General features: G+C 40.6%; 1 protein-coding gene across 1 annotated transcript; it reads left to right on the top strand.

The window, feature by feature from the left end:
- The first annotated feature begins 6,803 nt into the window (after nucleotides 1–6,803).
- On the top strand, nucleotides 6,804–26,935 carry LOC120774394 (ras-related protein Rab-40C). Its single transcript, XM_040104011.1, has 5 exons — nucleotides 6,804–6,963; nucleotides 7,430–7,553; nucleotides 8,384–8,577; nucleotides 23,781–24,003; nucleotides 26,583–26,935. Exons 1-5 carry the CDS (start codon nucleotides 6,949–6,951, stop codon nucleotides 26,798–26,800), a joined length of 774 nt encoding a protein of 257 aa, XP_039959945.1. The 5' UTR covers nucleotides 6,804–6,948; the 3' UTR covers nucleotides 26,801–26,935.

Below are 26,935 nucleotides of genomic sequence, written 5' to 3'. Positions count from 1 at the left end.
ATTCTCAGAAGCAATAAATATTGTACATTCGTGGTTCCTGAATTATTTTATATATATCACGATAAAAATAAATGCAAAACATATGGACTCTAACAACAAATATCAATAGGGGTATTCACTGGCTCTTAGATAGATAGATGGTGTTATGAGGTAATGCACCGCGACCTAGGGTCTATTGTGCCCTCTTCGGTATCACATGTCTTCCCAGAGTCCCAGCAGCCTGAATAGCTCAAGGAGTTTGCCGGGCGCTACTGAGGTGATGTGATCCCTGCTGATATAAATGGCATCCAGGGTCTTAAGCCTTTTTCCACAGATTGCTGTGCAATCCAGGATTAGGTGTGCTGGTGGTTCCTGTTCCAGGTCGCAGAACCGGCAGTTACCACAGGAGACTATGCCCATGTTGGACAAGTGCTTCCTGAGCCTGTAGTGCCCTGTGTAAATTGCGACGAGGAGACGGAATTTGTTACGGGGGAGGTGAATAAGTTCCTTGAACCTGGAGAGATTGTACCCTCCTAGTAAAAGTTTGGTGTGGCGCATGCCTGATGCCTGTTGCCAATGCCGTTCCCTTTCCATTCTTTCCTCCGTATGGAGCAGCTCCTTAAAAGTGTGGGATCCTACCGCTATGTATGGTTCTGGTCCCATCACCTTGGACGCTGCCGCAGCGCGGGCCAGTTCGACGGCCTTCTCGTTTCCTTCCATTCTTCTGTGCCCTGGCACCCAAATTAGGTGCACCCGGTTGCACAAGGACAGGCGGTTTAGCCTTTCTATGCATTCCTCCACTAAAAGTGATTTGGTCTCTTTTGATGAAATCGCCTTTAGTGCCGCTTGGCTATCACTGAGAATAACTATACACTGGTTGCGATAGTTGCGGCTGAGGTTGACTTTAGCGCACTGACATATGGCAAAAACTTCAGCCTAGAGATACTTGGGAAGCATCTCATTGGTATGGACAGCTTAGTACGCGGCCCCGCAATACCTGCCCCAATACCCTCCGGTGTTTTTGAGCCATCGGTGTACCACTGAATGGTACTGTCCTCCAGCAGTCTTTCCAGCGTGTACTCGCTCCACTCCGTCTTGCTGCCTAGAGTAACTTTGAAATTCTTTTTGAGGTTTATTTTCTTCGTTGTGCCGTCCTTTGGGAGGAGGACTAGCGGTGTGCTTTCCGCCAGTACGTCCATCTGTCTGGAGGACATTAACTTTCCTCTTCCGCAGCCTTCTGCTGACATTATCAGCATGGTGTGGTTTGCTGCTTGTTTTGTCACCTGGTCCAGCGGTGTGAGCTCCAATATGACTTCGAGTGCCACAGTGAGGCATGTGCGCATTGCCCCCGAAGTACAGACAGAGGCAAGTCTTTGCAGCTTTGACAGTCTCCGGATCACCGAAGACTGAGCTGCTTTGGTGGCCCAAGCAACCGCTCCATAGGTGATAATAGGCCTTACTATCATGGTATACAGCCATCTAATGATTCTTGGCTTGCAACCCCATGATCTGCCGGCCAGGCGTCTGCATACCATAAGTGCTCTAGTTGCTTTGGACAGCGTTAAGTCCAAATGCCTACTCCTCCGTAGTAATGAGTCTAAAGTGGGGCCAAGGAATTTGACCTCCTTCGACATTTCCACTTCTGTGCCTCCTTTTGCTAGGGACCTTAGGCCCGGAAGAGATCTCCGCTTAGTGAATGGGATTACGGTAGTTTTTGCTGGGTTGATGTTTAGCCCTACCGTGTTGCCCCAACCTTTCGCCAGGTTTAAGCCCCTTTGGACAATGTCACAGAGAGTGTTTTCAAATCTGCCTCTCGCCATTATGACGATGTCATACGCGTACCTTTGACAGCGGATTCCATTGCTGGTGAGCAACTCGAGGAGTTCGTCTACTCCCTACCTTGGGGATGAAGATTACTTTTGCAATTCTCCATGGCTCAGGGATATACAACATCGCCAGGCTGTCTCTCATCAGCCCTAGCAGGTTTGGCAGGAGAGTATCCATACCTTGCTGCAAGAGGGCCGGGAAGACGCCGTCCACTCCCAGTGACTTATAAAAGGAGGCCATTGCCACGGAGGACTGAGTCCACAATGAACAAATTCCTTGCAGTCAGCCAGTCTGAGCGGTCCGGCCTACATTTTTCCGATGCTGGAATTAGGTCAGCTTGAACCGTCTCCGGAAAGTGCGCCTGTAGGAGTGTTTCTGCCCTCTCCTCCGCGCTAGTCGTATAGGTCCCGTCCTGTCTTTTTAGTGTTAATACTGTGTCCGTCTTACCACTCGATAACGCCTTATGCAGCCGAGCTGCCTCCGGGGTCGAGGAGACGCTGTTTCAGAATTTTCTGAAACTGTTTGTCTCGGCTTCTATGGCCGTCTCCCTCGGGAAGTAGTGATGAGAGGACGAAGTCCGAACCTTCCTTGTCCTTCACCTGTACCGCCACCAGATCTTGCGTTAGAAACTCTGAAATACAGAAAAAGTCTATATCGGCTTTAACGACTACACAAGAGCGGGGTCTCTCACTAGAGAGATCCCAGATTACCTTTCTTCCTTTCGTGTTGAGGCCTCTAACCGCCCAAAGCTCTTGGATTAAGAGGATGCCCAGGTTATCCGAAATGAACCTTTTCACGATGACAGTCGAGGCTGCCGATGCGTGATGTACGTTCACCTGAGCAACTTCTATGCTGGCGCTGGAGCTTATAATATGGGTTCTATGAGAGACAGGTCCTCGTCCCCGATCTCTTCATCAACCTGCATATCCAGCCCTTCCAGGAGCTCTTGTGTGGATGGCAGCATGCCTTCTTGCTCTTTGGTGGGCTGCTTTCATCCACGGCGATGGTCACAGCCTTCTCGGCCGGGATGGGGTCGTTGGGGGACTCGTTGCGGGCCGGAGCTGCGGTCATCCCCGTGGCAGGTTCTTTATCCGTCGTTGACGTTGCTTTGGGCCTCCATGGCCTCATTACTACCCTGCCGAAGCGGAAGTTCAGCTTGAATCCCTTCTGTCTGATGTATTTATTAGATTCATCATCTACTGTTATGTTGAGGTTAAACCCTGAACACACAACACTGCTCGATACGACCTTCCACGCCGTGGTTCTTAAGCCCACGTTTTGGTTTTTCACTAAACCAAGCGCGAAGTCGTAATTTTCGTCCGAACTTCTGGAGAAGAATACCGCCATACTGTGCAGTTGTGGTATATCCTCGCCTCTTTTAACACACAGGGCCGGGCCATTCCAACCCATTATCCCATCCTGCAGCCAGGAGGTAAATTCGGCTGTATTAGAACGGAGCCTCCCCAACACCGGGCCGAATTGGGGAGCAACTGTGTCCTTACCGCACCAAGGGGATCTGGCGTGGTGGACCTCCTAGTTCCCCAAAAGCTAAGTAGACCCGACAGCTCACCTCGTTGAGCCGAGGGTCGTAAGAACAAGATGAACGTCAACAAAAAACTCAAAACTACAAATACAACAGCAACTTCCAACGATTCAACCAGGCGACAACAACGGACGACGAGTATGGATCATGAGAAGGAGAAGGTAGTCGGCGCTGCTGCAAGCGGAAGGGGTCAAGGTGCTAAGCGGAAGTTCAGCTTCCTTGATGCTCTCTCGCCAGAAGAGCGGGCGCTGTTCGAGGAGCATGCCAGGGAGGATGACGACGACATGCTCTCGTGCAGCGGCGTCCAAGCGTCGAAGGCCGCGGATGGAATTCAAAACACCACCAGGACCCCCTGTAGCAGGCTCAGCTGCTCAAACTCATGAGAGTCATGTCGGGCAGAGACCGACGGTGCGAGCAAGAGGAGAAGAAGGCGCAGGAGGGGAGGGCAGCGCCCTCTCCCGTCAGCTGGCAAACCCGGTGGGTGCGATGACCATCGTAGGAAGGGCATGAGCGGGGCCAGCCTTAAGTGGTACCTGCGGCACCTCTGGGACGGGAAAGCCCCCGAGGTGGCGGAAGCCTTGGCCAAAGGAAGATGTAAAAGGAAGTATTGTTTCATCTAGAGATAAAGACATAAGGTAAGATAAGATAAAAAATATAAGGATTGCCCCGCGACCCAACCTATTATTAATCTTCCTTGTCATCGAGGGTGTTTTTGACAACACGTCTCACGGGAGCGTAGAAAGAGCACTGGGGAAAAGGAATATAGCGGCACCAATGCACAGACGTATAGAGGACATACTGCGCAACAGAATAGCTGAAACCACAATAGGGGATACCAGGATTCTTTTCGGCACTTCAGGGTGGAGTGCTATCCCCACTTTTAAGGCGCCTTGCGTGGACGACCTCCTCGATTTATTATCAAACATTCGGATCCGCTGTCAAGGATAAGTGGATGACATTTGTGATATCGAGGAAAGGTAGTTGGTCACGATAAGAGTTGATACAATGGGGGTGAACAGATCATCAAACCTTCCCAGAGGACCATCGTTTCGTTTACGAGACGTAGGTCCTTTCATGGCCTCAGGAACCTAACCTTCGGGGATAAGGAGGTAGAGATGATTAATATGGTCACACATCTTGGTTTCCCGCTGTGTTCCTCTCTGGGGTGAAGCAGCATGTAGATCTGGAAATGTTAAAAACTTAAAGTACTACTAGTGTGCAATTGACTAGCTGGTAAATCCGTATGGAGCGGTGGTTTGGGCTTCGAAAGCATTGCAGACTTCGGCACGAGTTCAGCTATCGAAGCTGCATCGACTCGCCTGCATCTGCGTGTTGGGTGACATGCGAACTTTCGGTGTGGTAGCCAACCATTTTCTTCTTTATTGGCATGGACACAGAATGAACAACAACGCGCCAATCTTTTCTTCATTTAGCAATTTGGCAATGTCGTCATATATCTCACATATATCATCGTTCAACCGAATATAATATTCGCCGTGACCAATATGCAAAGGACCATAAATCTTCCGCAGAACCTTTCTCTGGAAAACTTGTACTAGCGACTCATCAGATGTTGTCATCGTCCATTCTTCTGCACCATATAGCAGGGAATAATGAGTGTCTTATAGAGGTTTGTTTTTGTTCGTCAAGAAAGGACTTCTCTTCTCAATTGCCTACTTAGTCCGAAGTAGAACATGTTGGCAAGAGTTATTATTCGTTGGATTTCGCGGATGACATAATTGTTGGTGTTGACACTGGTTCCAAGATAGACGAAATTATCTACGACTTCGAAGCCTTGTCGCGAGTGCGACTACTGTTTGTTTGATGACAGGAGTTATTTCGTTTTACCATCGTTCTGGTAGAGTACGATTTGCTTCTCTGCCTTATCCATTCTGGAGAATGCAGAATTAACGGCACGGTTGTTGAGGCCAATGATATCAATATCATCAGCAGACGCCAGCAGTTGTACACTCTTATAGAAAATAGTACTTTCCCTATTTATTTCTGCAGCTCGAACTATTTTCTCCTCTCTTTCTGTTGTCATAAGCAGCTTTAAAATCGACGAGGAGGTGGTGAGTGTCGATCCTCTTTTCACGGGTCTTTTTCAAGATTAGGCGTAATGTTAATATGTCAGTCAGTTGTTATGTCAGTTGTTGATTTTCCATGCCTAATGTCACACTGACAAGGTCCATTCAGTTTGTTGAAGGTGGGCTTTAATCTTTCACACAATACGCTCGATAGAACCTTATATGAGATGTTGAGGAGAGTTATCTTACGTTAGTTGGCGCGGATTGTGGGGTCCCCCTCTTTGTGGATTGGGCAGAGCATACTTAAATTCCAATCGTTGGTCATGCTTTCGTCCGACCACACTCCACAAAGAATCTCCTTCAAGGAAGCTCTTTATGCTCCACATCAGCCCTTCGCTACCGCGCTTGAACTCCTCGGCCGGCAATCCATCGGCCCCCACCGCTTTGTTCTTCTTCAGACGGGTAATTGCTATTCGAACTTCTTCATGATCGGGCAATGGAACGCCTGCTCCATCGTAATCGATCAGCATCCACTCATTTGGAATGTTTCCTCATTTACCGACCGTAGTGCTATAGATACCTTCTTTGCCCACCCTGGCGTTAAAGTCGCCAAGCACGAGTTTGACACCATGACGGCGCAAATCAGCGATATGTTGAAGAACTTTGGATGAATTTATAGTTTTGTACACATCTAAGTTTTCGTTTACAATTTTTCATAATATAAAATATCAAAACTGAAAACAAACTATTAAAAATAGTTTATTTATTTATAAATAAAAGCGTTCGACTCTGAGTTTGAGTTAGTGTAAGAAAATTTCAAACATATTGAAGACAATTTTTATAATTACTACAGTATATCGAGACCGGCAAAAAAAATTCAAATGCCGTGGAAATCTACGGTATCCTACAGCAAAGCGGAAGGTAGAAGCGGTGTTGGCTGATCATTTACATTGCGCTCCTATAAGATAGGTCGTGTCAGCTGACACAGGCCACGGGATTACGTTGTTCGCTGATCCAGCTAGAAGGGTGGAGCGGAATTCGCTGTTTCTGCTATAATGCCATAAAATAATAAAATTGTCAAGTAATTACCAGAATAAAGCAGAAATCGAAGTTTTTACTTGAAATTTTGTACTAATGGTCATATCGTCGATCTACTATATATAATCTGCAGGATATGCACGTACACGGTTCTCGAATAACCTATAATAAAACGTTTATTTGTTTGAAGTAGAAATATACAAAAGTGAATAGATATTAAAATGCAATTTTTTTTAAGGATCAAAATAGATACGTTTACTCTAGTTCTGTAGTATTCGACCACACAGTTGTAATCAATAAATAAGTAATCGAAATGAAATAGTTATCCTAGTCAAAAAGTTATCGATTAAAAGGGCAATTGATTTTGCTTTTCTAAAAAATAAACCTTCATCCCTAGTATAATTTATGTTGACGTATGTTTAGAGTGAAGTTTTATTATGTTGTTTATAGTTGTACCGCTAGAATTATGTGGTGGCTTGATAAAATTCACTTAACTTGCTAATTATTCATTTTCTTGAAGGATCATGTTATATTATGACAATATCCAATGTAAGTTATCTGAAAATATCGTTTGTTATGCTCTTTGTCTTTATAATTAATTAATGTTTTTAAGACATTGGGACAATGTTTGAGAAATCTGAAATGTGTTGATATCGTTTTAATATAGTACGTTTAAATTATTGGCAAATGAGTTTTCACAACACATTATGAACAATCAAGGAATCATATTAGGTTTTATTCTAAAATTATATGCTATGTTACATATTTGTACAATTTTCTAATTTTATATCAGTTGATCATTTTTATAATAGCTAAGTTTTTACTAGAGTTAAATTGTACAAGAGTGGATTAATAATAAATAATATTAATAAATAACGCTAAACTCATTTAATTAATTCTGAATCTTTTTTTTGTAAATTAAATATATGCATTAGAAAAATATTATATTCTAAATAATGTACAAAATATTTTGGACCAAAAATAAAATATTCATTATATTGTTTTTATAATACAGATGACAAAAGACTACGACTACTTACTAAAAGTGCTTTTAGTGGGAGATAGCGATGTTGGTAAACATGAGATATTATCTTGCCTTGAAGATGCATCATCAGAAAGTCCATTTTGTAGCGGAAACGGTAATAAAGTTAAAGGGTAAATTTTAGAATAGCATCGAAGTTTAAATGGGTATGTACGGAGAGAAGAGGTCCTCCAGATCCGGGATACACTCAAAATACCGAAGTTCAAAATGCCGACACATCGAAATACTGACAAAATTTAAATATGCAGCTAAATCAAAATACCGACAAATCAAAACACCGTCAAATCAAAATACCGACAGACCAAAATGCCGACATGTGAAAAATATTTTATCTTGTCTGCCCTTATTTCTATCGAAGCACAAAAAGAGAATTCTTCTGACTAAGGGTTATGATCCTGACCGTGTTTTTGGCCGTAGACCGAAGGCATTACGTTATACACCCTTCAGATCCATCTCATTATACATATACATATATAATTGCCGTTAACTTATGATTTCTGAGATATGTTCATTTAAAGTTCAAAAATTCTACTATTTAAATTGCATGTTCCTCCAATTTTTATTGACTTTTTCCAGTGAGTTGGTGGTCTTTGGTCGCTCTCCAAAAAATAACACTAGTCGGACCAACACCTAGGCGCATCTTTCGCTTTTATCTCCCTTTTGTGTTGGCAGACGGTTAAAATATATCTGTAAAATTCATATAGGTCAAAGGAACAAGCACTTTAAATAGTTGAACTTTAAATGCAAATATCTAAAAACCATAAGTCAGCGGCAACTATTTATATATAAGTATACATATTTTTTTTTATCTGGAGGACTTCCTCTATCCGTACATACCTATATCAACCCCAAAATAGGGGATGTTATTCTAAATCTCACGCAAGTTAAATGATAAAGAAAATAATTAAATTATTTCTAAATTCATAGCTTATAAAACCACGACTATTCTTCTGGAAGGGAAACGTGTCAAACTTCAAATTTGGGATACATCTGGACAAGGCCGGTTTTGCACCATTATAAGGTCATATTCAAGAGGGGCACAAGGAATTATATTAGTTTACGACATTACAAATAAATGGAGCTTCGATGGAATCGACAGATGGCTTAAGGAAGTGGAAGAGGTAAAATATATTGCACTCTATTTTTTATGAATCTATGTCGTTAACTAATGTGCTAAACGAGGTTTCATGAACGTCTCTATGTTGTAACACGTATACAAAATGTTGAAGACGAAACATGATTTTTTAAACCTAATTCGTATAATCCTATAACAGTTTTTCTTAAGTAAAGTTTTAAAATTAACAGCATTTTTGATTTTTGCTTGTTCAACAATTCTAAGTAACAGCCCTATTATCATGCCCTCACAAAAATCACCACAGTCACTATTGTGAGATTTTTGTTAAATGTGAGGTTTACTGTGTGCTGACGTGATTTCAAAAGCTCAAATGCTTGTGTTTGTTTTGATAATTTGAATATTTTTAAAGAAATTTGCAATTATTTTATTGAAATAGAATGGAGTATAAATATGTAACTTACGGTGTTTGTACATTTTACTTCCTTCTAAGTATGAATAAAAAGACATACATACATACATATGTTTAAAAAAGTTGGAAAAATATTTATTTGTATGTATTTAATACATGTGCGATTGAAAAGATATTTATTTTTAAATAATATGTTGTACTGCTGCAGCTGCTCTTGAGTTGTTCTTTCACATTTTGAAATCCTAAAAATAAATGCAATTATTATATATGCACCAAATTTAATACATTTGCAAGATTACTCACTTTTCTTGGTTGTCCATGTCTTTATTTTGTTTTTACGTTGCAATTCGTGCAATACATTTGGATATCTGAATTTTTACAATATTTTGATCGTTTTTTCTTCTTTATCGAAAATGCTACGAATATTGTCAAATTTGATATCTTCAGCAGGATGGCAGAACTGGTTTTTGGAAGTAGGTGGAAAATAGAAATACAAACTAATTTAGGTTTGCACCGCGACCTAAGGTGTATTGTGCCTCTCCTTATCACAAAGGCCCACCATACTGATGGGTTCTAGAAACTTGCTAGGCTATTCAAATAATTAGATCAAATAGCCTTGAGGTTGTTTGTAGAAAGTGCTGTGCAATCTAACCGGCTGCTTGCATAAGAAGCTACTCCCATGTTGGACAAGTTTTTATAGAGTGCGATTAGTAGACGGAATTTGTCTTGTGGGAGGTGAATCATTCATTTAAACCTTATTAAGTTGTGACCTTCTAAAGCAGCTTTGCATGATATAGATGGGTATTTTTTCTTATTTTTTTCGGTTAACGCGATGATAAAGAATATGTGCACTTGTTACCGCCATATCGATGAAATGATAAAATAGTCGTTTCATGGATTCGCTGATCTTTAAGCGAATATGCCATCAGCCCATCATTCCATCTATCAGGTTCACTCCTAGTAGTAGTCATATCAGTATTGTACTCTTTTATTATTTATGGACAATATACTGCGACATACAGCTTTTGTTGTGATCATAATGAAATACTTTTTAAAGAGTTTGAGGCAAAAAAGGCATGACACGAATTCCTCGGTTATCATTCTATATAGTACTATTGCTGTATCTGCTCTATATGCGCGCCAACGAACTCAATGACATATCCTCTACTAGCTTATTAGTCTTTTTGATTTGGTAATTTGCAGTTTGGAATTCGATTAGAACGAGTAGTGCCTAAATTAATTATAGAAGGGTGTGTCGATATGGAGCGTGCTTGCTCTTTCGAAAAGTGATTGTAGCCATAATATCAAAATTAGTTGTTTTTTTGTCTTTCTCATGAATCTTCTGTTTACATTTTTACGATTTTGTGTAATTTACAATCAACCTTATCGCAAACTTCGTGTGAATAAATCATTCCCATGTATTTTTATTTTCACCCGAAAAGTTCGTATCGCGAATTTAGTGTAAAATGTTCGAATTTCGATTATGCTATTGTGAACTTCGGCAAGCTGTCACATATGGTTTTTTTTTATTTGATTAAGTGGCATTGATCAAACTTTGTAAATAAAAATAGCCAATATATGGCTTTTATGTAATTATATATCGTATATATTATCTTTCTTAACTCGGATGTATTGTTATATTTTAAGAAATAATGGATTTAAAAAAAAAACTTGAACTCACATTGGGTAGCAACTTGAAAATCGATGGCTATCTTTTATAATTATGAAATCCATTTCGATGTTGGCCCCTGGCTATTGGAGGAGTCATGTAACTATACAATAAATATAAAACCGAATGAGCTGAAAATAACACCCCTTCAGGCCAGTTCAGTTCTATCCCCCTGCTATGGAGCCTAGTAGTAGATGCGCTCCTTGAGTTGCTCACTAACAATGGGATTCGGTGACAGGGGAACGCAGATAACATTGTCATAATGGTAAATTTGAGAACGTTTTCTACGACGTAGTTCAAAGAGGCTTAAGTCTAGGTAAGGGATGGTGCAATACGCTAGGTTTAAATATCAACCTCTCATAAGCAACCCTCGTTGCCGAAGATGTAAACTTTACAAAGAATTTCAGAGTTACCTCAGCTATCTGGCGGAGAAGAGAGTGGGAGAGGAAGAGAATGGCACTAATACTGAGAGGGTACATCCTTACAAAATTTATAGCGCAATTCTGTAAGCAGTCTCTAGTCATTATTTGAGACATTTTGAGGTAAAGTCTCGATTTGTGACTAGTTACTATTCACAACACAGTCTTTAGTCACAAAATATTGTCTCAAATTTGTGACATGATAGTTAGCAGGTCGCAAAACTAAAAAGAACTCTTGTTTATCATTTTGCATATACTGAATTGCCGGTTTTTTATATTTTGTAAGCAACTCAAACACCAAAAATTTAAAAATAAATCAATACAAGTGTATGTGAAACTTGTAAAAATCAACATACATACATATATTTTTATATGTATGTTCGAAACGATTCTTTTATACATAGTTCAAGCAGCTCACAACTTCAGGTTTTAGACCAAGTATCCTCTAGGTAGCCAAAGAACATCCGTTTGAAGGCGAGCCAAAGTGAGAATACGTATCATCCTTACTCAGTGTGTAGTTTGGAACCCGCCACGTAAAAAGCGGCCCCAATGAAAACTAATCGATAGCCTCGGATAATTGATGATCCCTCTTTTGATGACGACCATGGCAAACGAATTAAAGATTACGATTTCAGGGCATACACCTGGAATGTCCGGTCGCTTAATTTGGAAGGTGCCACTGCCCAGCTGGTTGATGTCCTCGTGAAATTATAGGCTGACATCATCCCCGCACAAGAAATGCGATGGACGGGGCAAAGCCTGAGACGAGTAAGTCCTTTTGGCATCTACTACTGTAGCCATTAGATTAGATTAGATTGATAGATGAGGAATGCACCGCGACCTTAGGTCTATTGTGCCCTCTCCTAAATCACAAAGACTCACTTAGCCCTAGCACATTGATGAAGTCCAATATTCTACCGGGTTCTATTGAGGCGATGCGATCCCTTTCCGGAAAAATGGATCCAAAGGCCTTAATCCTGCGTCTACAGACTGCTGTGCAGTCGATCAGCAGGTGTTCCGGTGTTTCAGGCTCCCTGTCGCAGAACCGGCAGTTAGCGCAAGAGGATAGGCCAATGTTATACAAACGCCTATTCAGCTTGCATTGGTCGGTATAAAATGCGACCAGTAGCCTGAGTTTATTCCTGGGGAGGTTGATTACAACCTTGAACTTGCTCAAGTTGTACCTTCCAATTAGTAACTTGGCATGTCGCATGCCGTGCGTTCGCTGCCAATGCTCCTCCCTGCCCACTCCTTCTTCCGTGCGGAACAGCTCCTTTATGGTATGGGGACCCACCCCAGTAAAGGGCTCGGGTCCTACCATTTTGGTAGAGGCTGCGGAGCGGGCGAGCTCATCTACCAGTTCATTACCGGCTATTCCTCTGTGACCTGGCACCCAGATTAGGTGCACCTGGTTTCTTTCCGCAAGGCTGTTCAGCCGTTCTCTGCACTCCTGCACTAGTAGCGATTTGATCTCGTAGGAGGAGATCGCTTTTAGTGCCGCTTGACTATCGCTGAGTATGGCTATCTGCTCATTGTGATAGTTGCGATGGAGGTTTATCTCTATGCACCAACTTATAGCAAAGACTTCTGCCTGGAAAATGCTCGGAAACCCTCCCATAGGTATGGAGAGCTTGGTGCGTGGACCCGCGATCCCTGCACCGATTGCCTCTGACATTTTCGAGCCGTCGGTGTACCACCTCAACGTACTATTCCTCAGTAACAGCTCAAGGTTGGAGTCGTTTCACTCATCCTTGCTTCCGAGGGAGACCTTAAACTTCTTGCCACTTATCTTTTTCATCCTCTGAGACGAGATTACCTTGCCTTTGCCAAACCCCTCTGCCGTTATTTGCAGAAGTGAGTTTTTGGCTACTTGACTGATAACCAAGTGAAGCGGTGTAAGTTCAAATAGGAGCTCCAATGCTGCCGTCATGCAGACACAGGCTAGCCGCTGTAGCTTCGATAGTTTGATCCCTACCGAAGTCTGCGACGCTATTGAGGCCTAGGCCACCGCCCTGTACGTGATTATCGGTCGCACTGTCATGATGTACAACAACCTAACGATCCTTGGCTTACAGCCCCAGGACTTTCCCGCCAGCCGATTGCACACCATTAATGCTTTTGTTGCTTTGACCAAGGTCAGGTCTACATACTGCTTCCACCGCAAAGTAGAATACAGAGTGAGACCGAGGTATTTGACCTTGTTGGTCATCTCTATCTCTCTGCCCCCAAGTGTGAGATTCCTTAGGGACCTGCGTCTCGTAAACGGGACTATGGTCGTCTTGGAGGGATTGATGTTCAATTGGGCAGCCTCTTGTTGTGCTAAGACGAATTCTTTTATCTCCTACTGTGGTCTCAGCAATTCTGGTGCGTAGTACGGCTTCTATCCATCTACTCACCGGAGCTGCCACATTTCTTTTCTCCAGTGCTCTGGCTACACTCCTATGAGACGTGTTGTTAAAGGCACCTTCGATGTCCAAGAAGGAGCAAAGCATCACCTGCCCACTCTCCAGTGAAGTCTCTATCTCAGAAGTTAGCTGGTACAGAGCAGTACTGGTGGATCTGCCGGCTCTGTACGCATGATGAGCCGCATGCGAGGGTGCCTTCTCTATTTGACCTTATTTCATGGTCTACGACCTTCTCCATGGTTTTTAGTAGGAAAGACGTTAGACTGTAATTAGTAATCTTTCCTTCCTACTTTGGGTATGAAGATCACCTTAGCTGCCCCCATACTTCAGGGATGTACGCCATTGCGAGGCTCTCTCTCACCAGCCGAACCAGGTGTGGCAGTAGAAACTGCTCCCCCTGTTGTAACAGCGCTGGAAATATGCCATCCGCTCCCGGAGACTTGAATTTCTCAAACGAGACCATTGCCCACTTGATCGAGTCCGGCGTATATAGTTGCTTAGCGATTCTCCAATCTTAGCGGGATGGCCTGTGTTTGATCAAGGGTAGACATTGGTCTTCCCGAATATTCTCCGGGAAGTGCGCCCGCAGAAGCTCCTTAGCTCTGTCTTCTGCGCTGGTCGTAAACGTCCGGTCGCCTCTTTTGATTGCCATTACTACGTCAGTCGTGCCTCTAGCCAGAGCCTTATGCAGCCGAGCCGCTTCTGGTGTAGAGGTGATATTTTCGCAGAATCTCCTGAAGCTTGCCTGCTTTGCAGACCTAATCTCCTTATTATATAAGGTGAGGTAGCCCCTGTATTCTTCCCAGACCCCCGTACGTTTCGCTTTGTTAAATAGGCTCCGTACTTTTTTCCTGAGGTCTGCAAGTTTCATTGACCACCAGGGACAGTTTCGTCTGTCTGTGGACACTTTTAGAAGGCAAATGCCATGATAAGCGGTAATAACAGACAGCGCAGATAGCCCACTCTCCATTCCTGGGCCAGAAATGCTATTGTCAGTCTGCCCCTCCCTGCTCAATTCCTCACTTAGTATCTCCCTGAAGGTATCCCAGTTCGCTTTCCGAGTGTTGCGTCTAGGGGGGAGTTGTCTGACCTCTACCTTTAGCGTGAACCTTACAATCCTGTGGTCTGACAAGGAGGGCTCCGTTGAAACTCTCCATTGTGAGACCAATCAGTTCGCAAGCTCATTGCTCAAGGTGATGTCCAGCACCTCTCTCCTGCTTATAGTTATGAATGTCGGTTCACACCCCACATTCTCTATCGCTAAATTACTGCCCAATATGTAATCTAAAAGAGACTCACCTCCTGCGTTGCAGTTTGTACTGCCCCATTCCAAGTGGTGGGCGTTCACGTCGCAGCCAATGATTAGAGTCTTTCCACCACCTCCGGGGGTGCCGTGGATGTCTCTCCTGGAAAATAGGCTGAAGCCAGGACGAAGTCTTTGGCTTCGAAGTCTCTGGCTTCACCGCCACCAGATCCTGCGTCAGGAACTCTAAAGTGCAGAAGAATTCAATATTATTCCTGACCACGATGCAAGTTCTTGGTCTCTCGCTCGAGAGATTCCAAATTACCTTATTGAACTCCGTCTTGAGGCCTTTAACCTCTCCTCTATAGACCCAAGGCTCTTGGATCAGCAGGATGCCCAGTTTATCCGCTGTGAACCTGCTCGTTATGACAGCTGAAGCTGCCGCCGCTTGATGCAGGTTCACCTGGGTGTTGACGGCCACTATAATAGTGGTTCGATGAGGGGCAGATCCTCATCTCCGCAGTCAATTGCGCTGCCATCTAGTGAGTCTCCTAGCCCATCGAGGACTTCCTGCGTGGAGGGAAGCTCTGCTTCCTGGCCACAGGAACTATCATTAGGGTCGTCGGAGGTCGCAGCAGGCGTAGCCTGCCCAGCCCTGCTCTCGCTCCGGGGCCGCCACAGTCGCTGCCTGTTTTGCGATACTCCTGCTTTGTTGAGTAGCAGCCTTGTCTGCTTCCTTGCTCCCGGTGGCTGCGGGCTTGTGTGGCCGCATGACCACCGTGCTGAACCTGTAGTACAGGCGGAAGCTCGCTGCTCGGACGTACTTGTACGACTCGCCGTCTGTGTACAAGTTAAGTTTTCAACCTTTCATATCACCTATTTCCTCCACCTTGCCCCGCCGCCCTTCTCGCACAGAGGACGAGACCTTTCCAGCCTTCCAGCTTTGGGGCAAACTCCCGAAGCCAGTTGGCGGGCGTCTCGTCCTTGCAGTTCACCTGCAGCATACCTCCTTTAAACTCCACCCCAAGGAAGGACGCCGCGTATTCATTCCCTCTGAATACCTCCCATGAGGAGGTCATGGAGCACGACTCCGCCGGGTAGTTTTGAGGCAGTACAACCATGCGGATGCCTTTAACAGCAGCCGCATATCTGTGCCGCCCCTCCTCCACCCGGTGAGGAGCCGGTGCGGATGGTTGGCCTCCGGCTGTCCTTGTGCTACTGCCCCTCATCCTTTTGAAACTGGGGGGCTACTGCGGCGTGATCTAGCATAGGTGGCCGAGGGCGCTGCCCTTCCGTCACATCGCATTGCGGTCAAGGTTGCACTGACAGGGCCACGGTTGCTAGTCCCGCTGCCTTGCGCGCGAACTGACACAGTCCTGCCACGCTCCTTTGCCGGGGATTTACGAGATTTACGTATAGAAAACAAAAAATTGTGTAAAAAATATATTTACATTTATTTGAACGTAGAGAAAATTATAATAACAATAATAGGTGTGTTCGTAGAAAATCCCTTACTAATCATCGCGTTTTTCATTGGTTAAAATGTATACAAATCTGTTTGTAAGTCCATTACATTTCAACTAATGAGAAGCGAGCTGACTAATAAAGGGTTTTTCTACGGTTTTCCTTATCGTCATGGTCACATGTTACCTGACGTGGTACTTTTGATGGTATTGAAGGCGAGACAATTAAATTTAGAACTTCCACGGTAATTTATCTGTTCTTTTTTTGGGAACTTCTCTGAGTGAGTTGATTACCGGATCGGATGTTATTAAAAGAATATGTAGTAAATCTATATTCGTGCCTATACATGACTGCTTTCTGGTGTGGTGTTCGCGAAATCTACGGCTTACTACGGGCCTCTTGAGATTCCTCCGAGAGTTGCCCGATTGGAAGAATACAAGTTCTAATTATCTCCGTACTATGTACCAGGATTTTGTGCACGGTGACTGGCATATAGTACCACGAATATAAATTAAGATAAAGGGTTCTGGTTTTGGAACAAAGATTTTCGAATTTATTGCAATTAATATCGTAGCCGGAAGATAGCGTTCTCAATAAAATGCTAAAATTTTTAATTAGATTAGTATCCAATCCGGTAATCTCTCCACTCAGTTGCGGATTCATAAAGAACCGCATGGCCGTATTCCCATCATTAGAGTTCCCATATCCAGGTTTCTGTGTGTCTACTATAAGTCCCATCTGGTTTTTAAACTTTTGCCTTACTTCTTCCGAACGCTGTTTTACACTAGTCTTTTCTATATCGCTTTTAGCTTGCTACTTTTTTATGTCCAAACGATAACAAATGTGTAACATGCATTTAAAGGAACGAATCCAGGCGTGCAAAGTAAACAAACCGAAACTGTAATGCTCTTTTTTAACCACTACGTCTTTTAATTCGCCATTCATCAGTTTGGGAGTAGCACCACAGATGTAACATTTTTGTGAAGAAAGTGTACCAGTGAAAGCATTACATACTTTTCCGTCTGCCATTGTAAGTAAAAGATTATGTTTTACCGAAATTTGAGAACCGCGATTATCACAAAGTGTTGGAAGAAGTAGAGATACTTCTTCCAAAACCTTGTTAGTTTTTGATGTAGTAAAATCAGTTGTTTCCTTTGAAAAAAATCAGCTTAATTGGGCGACAATATAGTGTGGACGAAGGCCGCGGATTTTGCCATAAAATATTTTGGCTGGCATCGTCACTCAATCTCAATGGAACAATAGCATAAACAAACAGATACACATCAGTAGCATCGCAGTTCTCAAATTTCTGTTTATAAGCGCTATGGCCGGAGCTCCCGTCACATCCCCATTTGCTGATTAGTGTGAATGACGAATTAGAAAATATATTTTCTTTGAAAACTTCACTTTGCGCTTCAATTAAACGTTTAGCGGTTTTATCGAAAATGGCTTGAAGTTTAATTTCGGTGCGCGTTTCTGTTACCAAGATATGCTCATCTGCAGGGTAACACAAATTTTTAGACTTACGTAAACTGAAATAGGATGGAAAAATTTTATGTTCCGCCTTCAATGATCATTTTCGCGTCTTAGAACGACATAATAAGCTAATGCCTGATCACTTGTCAATTGCCTGCCTACGCATGTAGTATTACCAGACTTCTTTTTTTCTGTAGATTTCAAACTTTCTCTAATCGAAGTAGCTATGTTTCTATTACTCTCCAAGCGACTTGCTTTTCGTTTTAAAAGACGACTCTTAAAATTTTTTTTTGGTCTACCTTGAGGTCGATTGCTTCCAGTTGATGAGGTAGGACAGGGACGTTCCATTTGTAGGTGAAATTGTAAATCTGCTCCTTTTAACCAACTGCGATTTTTGTTTAAAAAACGTTCAATCATCATATTTGCTTCAGTCCATTTTTTGGAAAATTTTGACGAAACACTCGAAATTTTAAACTTTATATCCTTCTGTGTATCAGGCGTTACATCCATAGTACTAAATTTTGTCGAAACATAATCCATTAACCGGGAATTTCGCTCTATTTTACATTTTCGCCATTCTTCAAATAACTCCATTTTTGAAATAGAGCAAACTCGATCTGAAAAAAAAAATAATTAAAAATTATTGGGGAAAGATGTAATACTCGATCAAAGGTCATTGTATAGCTTAAGGTTGCCGTTATGTAATATTCAAACATTAGCTTGGATATATATGTTGCATACGTTAAAAACTTGAAAATAAAAAAAACACAAACATTTTTATATGAGTTTTCAAAACCCCGTACAACGTATTAGCTAAACGCAAACCAAGTATTAAATTGCATAAAATATACATACATATCATGTGTGTGTGTGTTATCATATAATTTATGTTGCATGGTTTGGGATTACTTTCAAGTGCACAAGTGCATGCGTATTGCATATAAATGCATGCATATTTATGTGTATATTTGTGAACGTTTTGTACTGCATCTGTCTTATCTAATATATGTGGAATGTATAAATTATTTACAATAGTAAGAATATTTATTATCCTATTTAACATTGGTGAAATATATAAAAGGTTTAAATATAATATTGTTGTCCGTCCTTTGGTAGCAACGAACATGTTCAATTTTGAACAGTAACAGCAGCTGTATGAATTGAAAAATACTATTTTTTCTGTTTTAGATATCGTATCTAAATGTTGAATCGACTGGAGAGGAACAATTTCCTCGAAATGCAACCTTAATTACATGTAGCTGCAATGACTTTTTCCATAAAATCTGCTGAAAGGCACCATATGATATCGTCTATTGGTTTCGAATTCGGGTAGTGAAGATCCTAGTTCTTTGGAAGGAACTTATTCTTTTAAAATATAACATATAAGTTACTACAACATAGCATAAAATTACATAACCGTAGGGAAAAGACTGTCATTAAAAGACAAATCCATAAATACTTTACTTGTATCTCATTGTTTTAATTCTTTAAAACATTGTAATATTACTGTGCCTCTAAGTTTCTGTACATTAAATATAACCGAATCACAGCAAGAAACTTCAACATCGCTATCAAAGCTATCACCATTTAATTGATTCTTTGCCGACATTAAATATACTGTTATCTCCTCATTCTGGAGATTTCACCTTAGGAACTTTCTCTTCTATTGAATTCATTGCTTTCAAAACACAATAGAAATATCGTAATAGAAATGGAAAAAAACTCGATAATTATATTTTTTTGAAACTATGTTAAAGCCAAAACTGATGGAAAGTGTCCTACAAAAACAAACGCCGCAATTCGTGCAACAGTTGGGGACAACTTATGAGGAAGGCCTCCACACTTTCGTGTCACTATTAAATTTTTTTGTTTATTTATTTTATTTATGAGAAATTTTATATATTTTATGCGGCATGCAAAGACGATGTTAACGCCAAAACTGATTGAAAGTGTCCTACAAAAACAAACGCCGCAATTCGTGCAACAGTTGGGGACAACTTATGAGGATGGCCTCCACTCTTTCGTGTCACTATTCAATTTTTTTGTTTATTTATTTTATGCGGCATGCAAAGACGTGATTAGTGTCGTGCGACGACTCATTGTATGCAGAACATAATTTGGGTACATCTATTCTGGATAAGTAGGAGTTGTATGTCGTCGACGTGGCGGTTCCTTTTCAGGCACGTGACTGTAGGGATGGTTTTTACGAAAACATCTGAGCCATAATTGCTTGGAGAGAAGAGAGTTATGCTCCTTTACCGGTAGCAAACAGACCCCTGTTATTGTCTGGAGTGTGGTATTTTGGCAGGTTTGTATCTTTCCTATCTGTGACCTGCTGTATCAAGGCCACTATATAGAGGCGGCCGTTCGGAGTGATGGAGTGCAGACTGTCGAATCGAATTCTGACTCCATCACCTTTTGAACACATTCCAAGTGTTTTAACTTCAGCATATTTATACCGTCTGAGCCGATGAATTTAGTTGTCATAGTTCCATGAAAACAAGTGGTGCGCAGTCTTTTGGCATTTTGCCCAGCCGTCGAGTAACTCATCTTTTCGCCTTGACCAGCGAATGGTTATCGTCGTGTCTTCGCGGATTGGACAGGAATTTGACAGTATTCCAAAGCATAAATAAATGACGCACTGGCATCGTAGGGTAGTATCCGTGTACTCGTGTCAAGCAGAATTAAGGCTATGTCATCACTACCATCTGTCTCGCGATATTTACCGAAAGCCTTAAAACCTGCACTTCTCAAAATATCTGAGCGACTGTTAAGCTTGATTTCTTAGATCGCAGCTATCGATATGCCCTCCCGGCTCATAAACTGCACTATCTGTTGTTGTTGTTGTAGCGGCAGAATTCTGCCGAGTTGACAGTCCTTGGCCGGATAAAAATCCGGGTCCGTTCCGGTTACGTAGACTGCACTATCTCTTCGATCTTGCTTGAAAGCCCGTTGCAGTTCAGTTGTAGAAGTTGTGTACAGTTGGTTGTTATTGCAGCTATATTACCCTCAGGGGCGCTGTCACACTTGGGTGTGATTTGAGGACGTCATGGATGGTTTCTGTGGGGGTAGACTCCTAGAACAAGGGCAACGTATGACACACTTCACTAACGTGACACCAGCCAGAGCAACAGAATTGTACATGACTGAGGTAATTTTCCGACGTATTACGGTCTGACACACAGAACAGGCGGTGCAAGGAACCAAAAGTTGTCTTGTGGCCCTCGTACAGGGATCGGATCCGTCTGAACAGTTAGACTCAATGCCAGCACAGCTCAGGAGATATGGAGCAATCCTGCTAGTTTTGCGCTAATAATGACAGTGTGAAAATATTAATTACCGATCCAAACAGCGTTAAATCGTCGAAATAAGAGCCGTTGGGCGGATAAAATCCAGGTAATTCCAGTATCGTAGAACCGGCAGTCTTGGGATATGGGTGTAGGCAGTAATTAGCCTCAGGATTCCGATGAGTTTTACTTAAATTTTAGTTGAATCATGTCAATCTTGATGTCTCAAGGGATAACGTAAAAAAAGGGTGTTATTTTTAAAAAGTACTGCAGAGAAACGAATTTTGTTAAAATATTGTGTTAAGAACATTCGCAAATAATTATAAAATAAAGTAAACAAAAAAATATCTGCTTTACATAAACTCCAAAAAAAATAGTGTTGGCAACTGCTCAACATTAGTTTCCTGATATTTTCATATAAATAATAACGAATGCTAACACAGTTGCCTGGGTAAGTATTTTATATTCAGTCATACAAGGTTTGTCCTCAAAATAACCAAACTTTTTGGACCATGTGAAACAAAATGCGCACTGACCTTCCTTTTACCGAAATCGTTAGTTAGAATCTCTTCCTCGCATTTAATTCCTCAGCCAATATTCTCGTAGTAAAATTTGTATTAATACCAATAATTTCAGGCACTTTTTGCACCACGTCAGCACGGCAACATGCTCTTGGACGACCTGCCTTTTGGTCGTCTTTTAAATTGTCACGACCATTTTCAAATCGTGTAAACCACGTATAAACTTGAGTACGACTTATACAATCATCTCCATGAATTTTTTCATTAATTCGTAAATCTCAGTGAATTTTTATACTTTCGCAACAATGTTGCTAAGGAGAGTATTACATATAGTTTTGTTCACATAACAGAGGTTGTTTGTAAGTCCTAAAAGTAAATGTCATGAACCAATCTAACGTTTCAAATAAAGAACCGATGAGATTTTGCAAATTTTATGCGTTTTTTTTTTTAAAAAAGTTATCAAGCTCTTAAAAAATCACCCGATACAATCATCTCCATGAACTTTTTCATTAATTCGTAAGTCTCAGTGAATTTTTATACTCTCGCAACAATGTTGCTAAGGAGAGTATTATAGTTTTGTTCACATAACGGTTGTTTGTAAGTCCTAAAACTAAAAGAGTCAGATATAGGGTTATATAAACCAAAGTGATGAGGGTGACGAGTAGAGTCGTAATCTGTCTGTCCGTCCGTCCGTGCAAGCTGTAGCTTGAGTAAAAATTGAGATATCATGATGAAACTTGGTACACGTATTCCTTGGCCCCATAAGAAGGTTAAGTTCGAAAATGGGCAAAATCGGCCCACTGCCACGCCCACAAAATGGCGGAAACCGAAAACCTATAAAGTGTCATAACTAAGCCATAAATAAAGATATTAAAGTGAAATTTGGCACAAAGGATCGCATTAGGGAGGGGCATATTTGGACGTAATTTTTTTGGAAAAGTGGGTGTGGCCCCGCCCCCTACTAAGTTTTTTGTACATATCTCGGAAACTACTATAGCTATGTCAACCAACCTCTATAGAGTCGTTTTCTTCAGGCATTTCCATATACAGTTCAAAAATGGAAGAAATCGGATAATAACCACGCCCACCTCCCATACAAAGGTTATGTTGAAAATCACTAAAAGTGCGTTTACCGACTAACAAAAAACGTCAGAAACACTAAATTTTACGAAAGAAATTGCAGAAGGAAGCTGCACCCAGGCCTTTTTTAAACATTGAAAATGGGCGTGGCCTCGCCCACTTATGGACCAAAAACTATATCTCAGGAACTACTAGACCGATTTCAATGAAATTCGGTATATAATATTTTCTTAACGCCCTGATGACATGTACGAAATATGGGTGAAATCGGTTCACAACCACGCCTTCTTCCAATATAACGCTATTTTGAATTCCATCTGATGCCTTTTCTGTATAATACGAGTATATACATTAGGAACCAATGATAATAGCGGAATAAAACTTTACAAAAATACGGTATTTGAAAAATATGTAAATGACGTAAAATGAAATCTCGATTATCAATTTATCATGCGAGAGTATAAAATGTTCGGTGACACCCGAACTTAGCCCTTCCTTACTTGTTATTTCTTTAATACACAATTTTACATACATACATATGTACATGCTGTCATACGTTTCCATGTAATTAGGTGTATGAAAGATTATGAATATCTTTTTAATTCTGCCAGTTTTCTATAGATAACTCTGTATGGCGTTTAGAAATATAAAAAGTCTGTTATTTTCGAGACATACCTTGTTATTTGTATTTTGGCATATGCTTGTAAACGGTAACTATATCCTATATATACTATATATTATAGATACATATACATATATAGTAAATACAATGATGTGTTAGTATGGATTTAGCGATGTGCATTTTGGGTATTAAAGTTAATGCGAAAGTGTGGCAAATATGTTAGTTCCAGCAGAATTTCACAGTTCTTGAAATTCGGAAGCAACACGGTGTCTGATTTTTAACAGACTAAAGGGCAATAACTCGGCAACATAGGACTGAAAAGTAGGCTACAATAACAGCGCGACCTTCAGAGCGGACCCGATTTGGGTGATCACACTCGTTTAATTCAAGAAACGCCACAGGTTGGTGTACAATTTCTTATTACTCATTGAAAGTGGGAAATGGAAGAGGATGTTTAGGTGATGTTTATCGACCAGGATGTCTCGGCTGCTGACAAGCATAGGTATTATAAAAATTTTTAATATAATTTCAGAATTAACCTTGCAAACAACGTTTTCATCGGGTTGATATAATTATTTTTTATTTATTAATTTGATTGATATAAAATAATCAACAAACAAACAAATAAACTAAACGTAATTTTTATTGTTTCAGCATGCTCCTGGTATTCCAAAAGTATTAGTTGGGAATAGACTACACCTTGCTTTTAAAAGACAAGTATTAGCTAAACACGCAGAGCTTTATGCTTCTCGTAATAATATGTCATGCTTTGAAATATCCCCACTTTGTGATTTTAATATCAGAGAGTCTTTTTGTGAACTCGCTCGAATGGCGCTGCACAGAAATGGTATGGAACGGATCTGGCGTAATAATAAAGGTAAATGAAAGTTTATTATTTTTATTATAGTTTTGTTCACCTAACGATTGTACATATCACCTAAACTAATCGAGATAGATATAGGGTTTATACATATATATATATAAATGATCAGGGTGACGGAAGAAGTTGAAATCCGGTTGACTGTCTGTCTGTGGGATGGGCGTAATCGGACCACTGCCACGTCCACATATCATTAACAGGAAACATAGAAAGTGCCATAACTTAGCGCTAAATTAAGATAAAGCTGTATGGTACAGAGGATCGCTGTAGCAATGGGCACCTGCGGCAAAAATTAAAAAAAAAGTGTGCGTGGCCCCGCCCTCTAATAAGTTTAATGTATATATCTCCTAAACCACTTAAGATACAGCATCCAAATTCGTCTAACACTAATATTATAGGAGTTCCTACCAACAGTGTGAAATTTGAAATCGGATGAAAACCCTGTTCACTACCCATATAACGGTACTGTTAAAAACTACTAAAAGCGCGATAAATCTATAACTAAATGCGTCAGAAACATCAAAATTTGCTCCCGGGATGGTATGAGACAGTTTTATGGGAGCCGGTGTGAAACTTTTTGTTGAAATCCCATATCGGGATCCTACTTACCGATTTCGACAAAATTTGAAACGTGGCATTCGTTTCATATTCCTATGTTACTCTGTGAAAATGAGCGAAATCGAACAACAAACACGCCTACTTCTCGTATAGCACAATTTTAAATTCCACTTGATTCCTTCAGTTTTCAGTACACAAATCAAGAAGCAATTTATATAACGGGATTAAACTTTGCACGAATAATACCTTTAGTATATGCCACCTTATGTCAAAAATTGTTCAAATCCGACAAAAACTGTTCACGCCCCTACCGAATATTTAGACCCCGGTACCTATCATGTGTGAGTTATTTCAAATAAGATTAGCTACCGTGTTTTATTGTGTATCTGCGTGCCAAAAATAAATAAATTTGAGCGAAAACTTGACTTACCCTCCATATAACTAATATCAGGATTTTCGAACATCCGGTTGACTTTGCTCTCTATGATTGCGTTTTTGGTAAGTGACATTGTATGTGGTATTAAAAAAAATAGATAAAATCTTTTCGTTACTACCCCAACTGCCTTATGCTACTTATAATGGTTTTCGTTTTTCTAATAAACCTTATGTGTCTGTCAGCATATGAGTTATATATAGTATATGTATATATAAAATTGCTTGGATTTCGAACCTCAGGTTGACGTTTTACATCTTAAGGTATTTCCCTCGCTTTGATTCCTGCAAGTTGCAAGGGTAATTTATGTTCGGTTACACCCGAACTTAGCACTTCCTTACTTGTTTCTATTAATATTTTTCTGTATGAAAATTGTTTTACATAAAACAAGTTTGTTTGAATTAACTTATAATTAGAACAATCATAGATAAATAATAAAGTATACCAGTCAATAGTAAGTATGAACATAGTATTGTGAAAAAATAAAAACTAACCAAGTCCACATAAAATCTTTTATTTTATTCCAGTTGGTAACAATTTAACCCAGTGATGTAACAATTAGCTAAACTTGTTGATGAAAATATAGAGTTCATAAAGCTCAGAATAATAGTCGCCTCTCTAGTTTTTAGTAGAATTTACCGAATTTTCTGGAAGAATTTTTTTTTTTCAATTAACCTCATATAGTCCAGTCATTATAGTAAGTTCACCTCGGAATTCGATATACCCATTTATATGTCTCTAAATACTTGTATTTACAAGTCAATAATATTTACAAGTATTTACAGACATATAAATAGGTATATCGAATTCCGAGATTCTTACCTAATTTAAGCTTAAATGACTGGACTATATATGATAGTAATATTAGGATTTCTCGTTTATTGTGCAGAATGTCGCATTGTCTATAAAACCACACAAATCTAGCTCAGGAACTGAGGGAACTTTTATCGCACTACCGATCCCTACGGTTATAATCGTTGGTGACCTCAATTCCGCAAGGTAATCGTTATTGCTACTGATAGCTTTGTTACGGCTGCAGATTCCCAGCCGAATCAGCAGTTTTTGTGATCTCTGGGCAAGGGATCTCTATGCGGAGATTCAACAACTGACAAACTATGATAAGCGGATAAATTGTGTGGAGCATTTAAAGTCTTGTAACATCTCGGTCTGTGTGGTCAGGTTCTTGTCCAATCCGATTTCAATTCGGTTGTCACGCATCCTTCAACCCACATAAAATGCGCGAGCAATTTTAGTCGGCAGGTTCCGTTTCATCTTTTAATTGACAAGGCCAAAGCGAAGTCGTCAAGATGACTTCGATGATTGTTAAGTTATAACTTGCCACCTAATCAGGGTCTGCATATCGTTACTATAAAAAAAAACCGATCAAAACTTTGGGAAATTATATTCACCAAATTTGGCAAAGATTATTGTCCAAGGCAACGTTGCAATCTTTGTTCATATTATTCAGATCGGACCCCTACACTCCTATATATTCGGTGCAGCCGAAGTTAACGATTTTTTTTATAAATTAAAACTGTATCTTTACGAGCTTAATTTATGTATTTTAAAAACTTTATATTTGTAGTTTTGTCTTTGCAAGAGCTATGCTGCCGGACAATTGTTAGATGCACAACTGTATACGCAATTGATTCCTTAAGTTTACCAACATCAGTGAAGTCCACACTAAAATCATATGCTCTAACAACATCTCAGAGTATTCACAACATCAATCATGGCTCCAGATTTAAATATCAATGTAAATATCCATTGAATCATAATCGAAATAGTTGTGCTATTTCATGATTAAATATGTAAATATTTTCACCATTATTATATAAGTTTATATTGTAATTTCAAAGAAGAAAAAAAAACGAGTCTTGTTATTATATTTAATTTATTCTGAATTTGTATCTTGAATAAATGAGTTTTGAAACAATA

Source organism: Bactrocera tryoni, chromosome 4, assembly GCF_016617805.1.
Source record: "Bactrocera tryoni isolate S06 chromosome 4, CSIRO_BtryS06_freeze2, whole genome shotgun sequence".
Classification (NCBI taxonomy): Eukaryota; Metazoa; Arthropoda; class Insecta; order Diptera; family Tephritidae; genus Bactrocera; species Bactrocera tryoni.
Note: the sequence above shows the minus strand (reverse complement) of the source record. Positions and strands in the feature narration are given on the sequence as shown.

What these genes read in the sequence shown, in the direction of transcription:
- LOC120774394 (XM_040104011.1), top strand. An exon ending in GGCTTAAGGAAGTGGAAGAG is followed by an intron (nt 8,578 to 23,780) that starts GTAAAATATATT and finishes TTATTGTTTCAG; the next exon opens with CATGCTCCTGGTATTCCAAA. An exon ending in GATCTGGCGTAATAATAAAG is followed by an intron (nt 24,004 to 26,582) that starts GTAAATGAAAGT and finishes TTATATTTGTAG; the next exon opens with TTTTGTCTTTGCAAGAGCTA.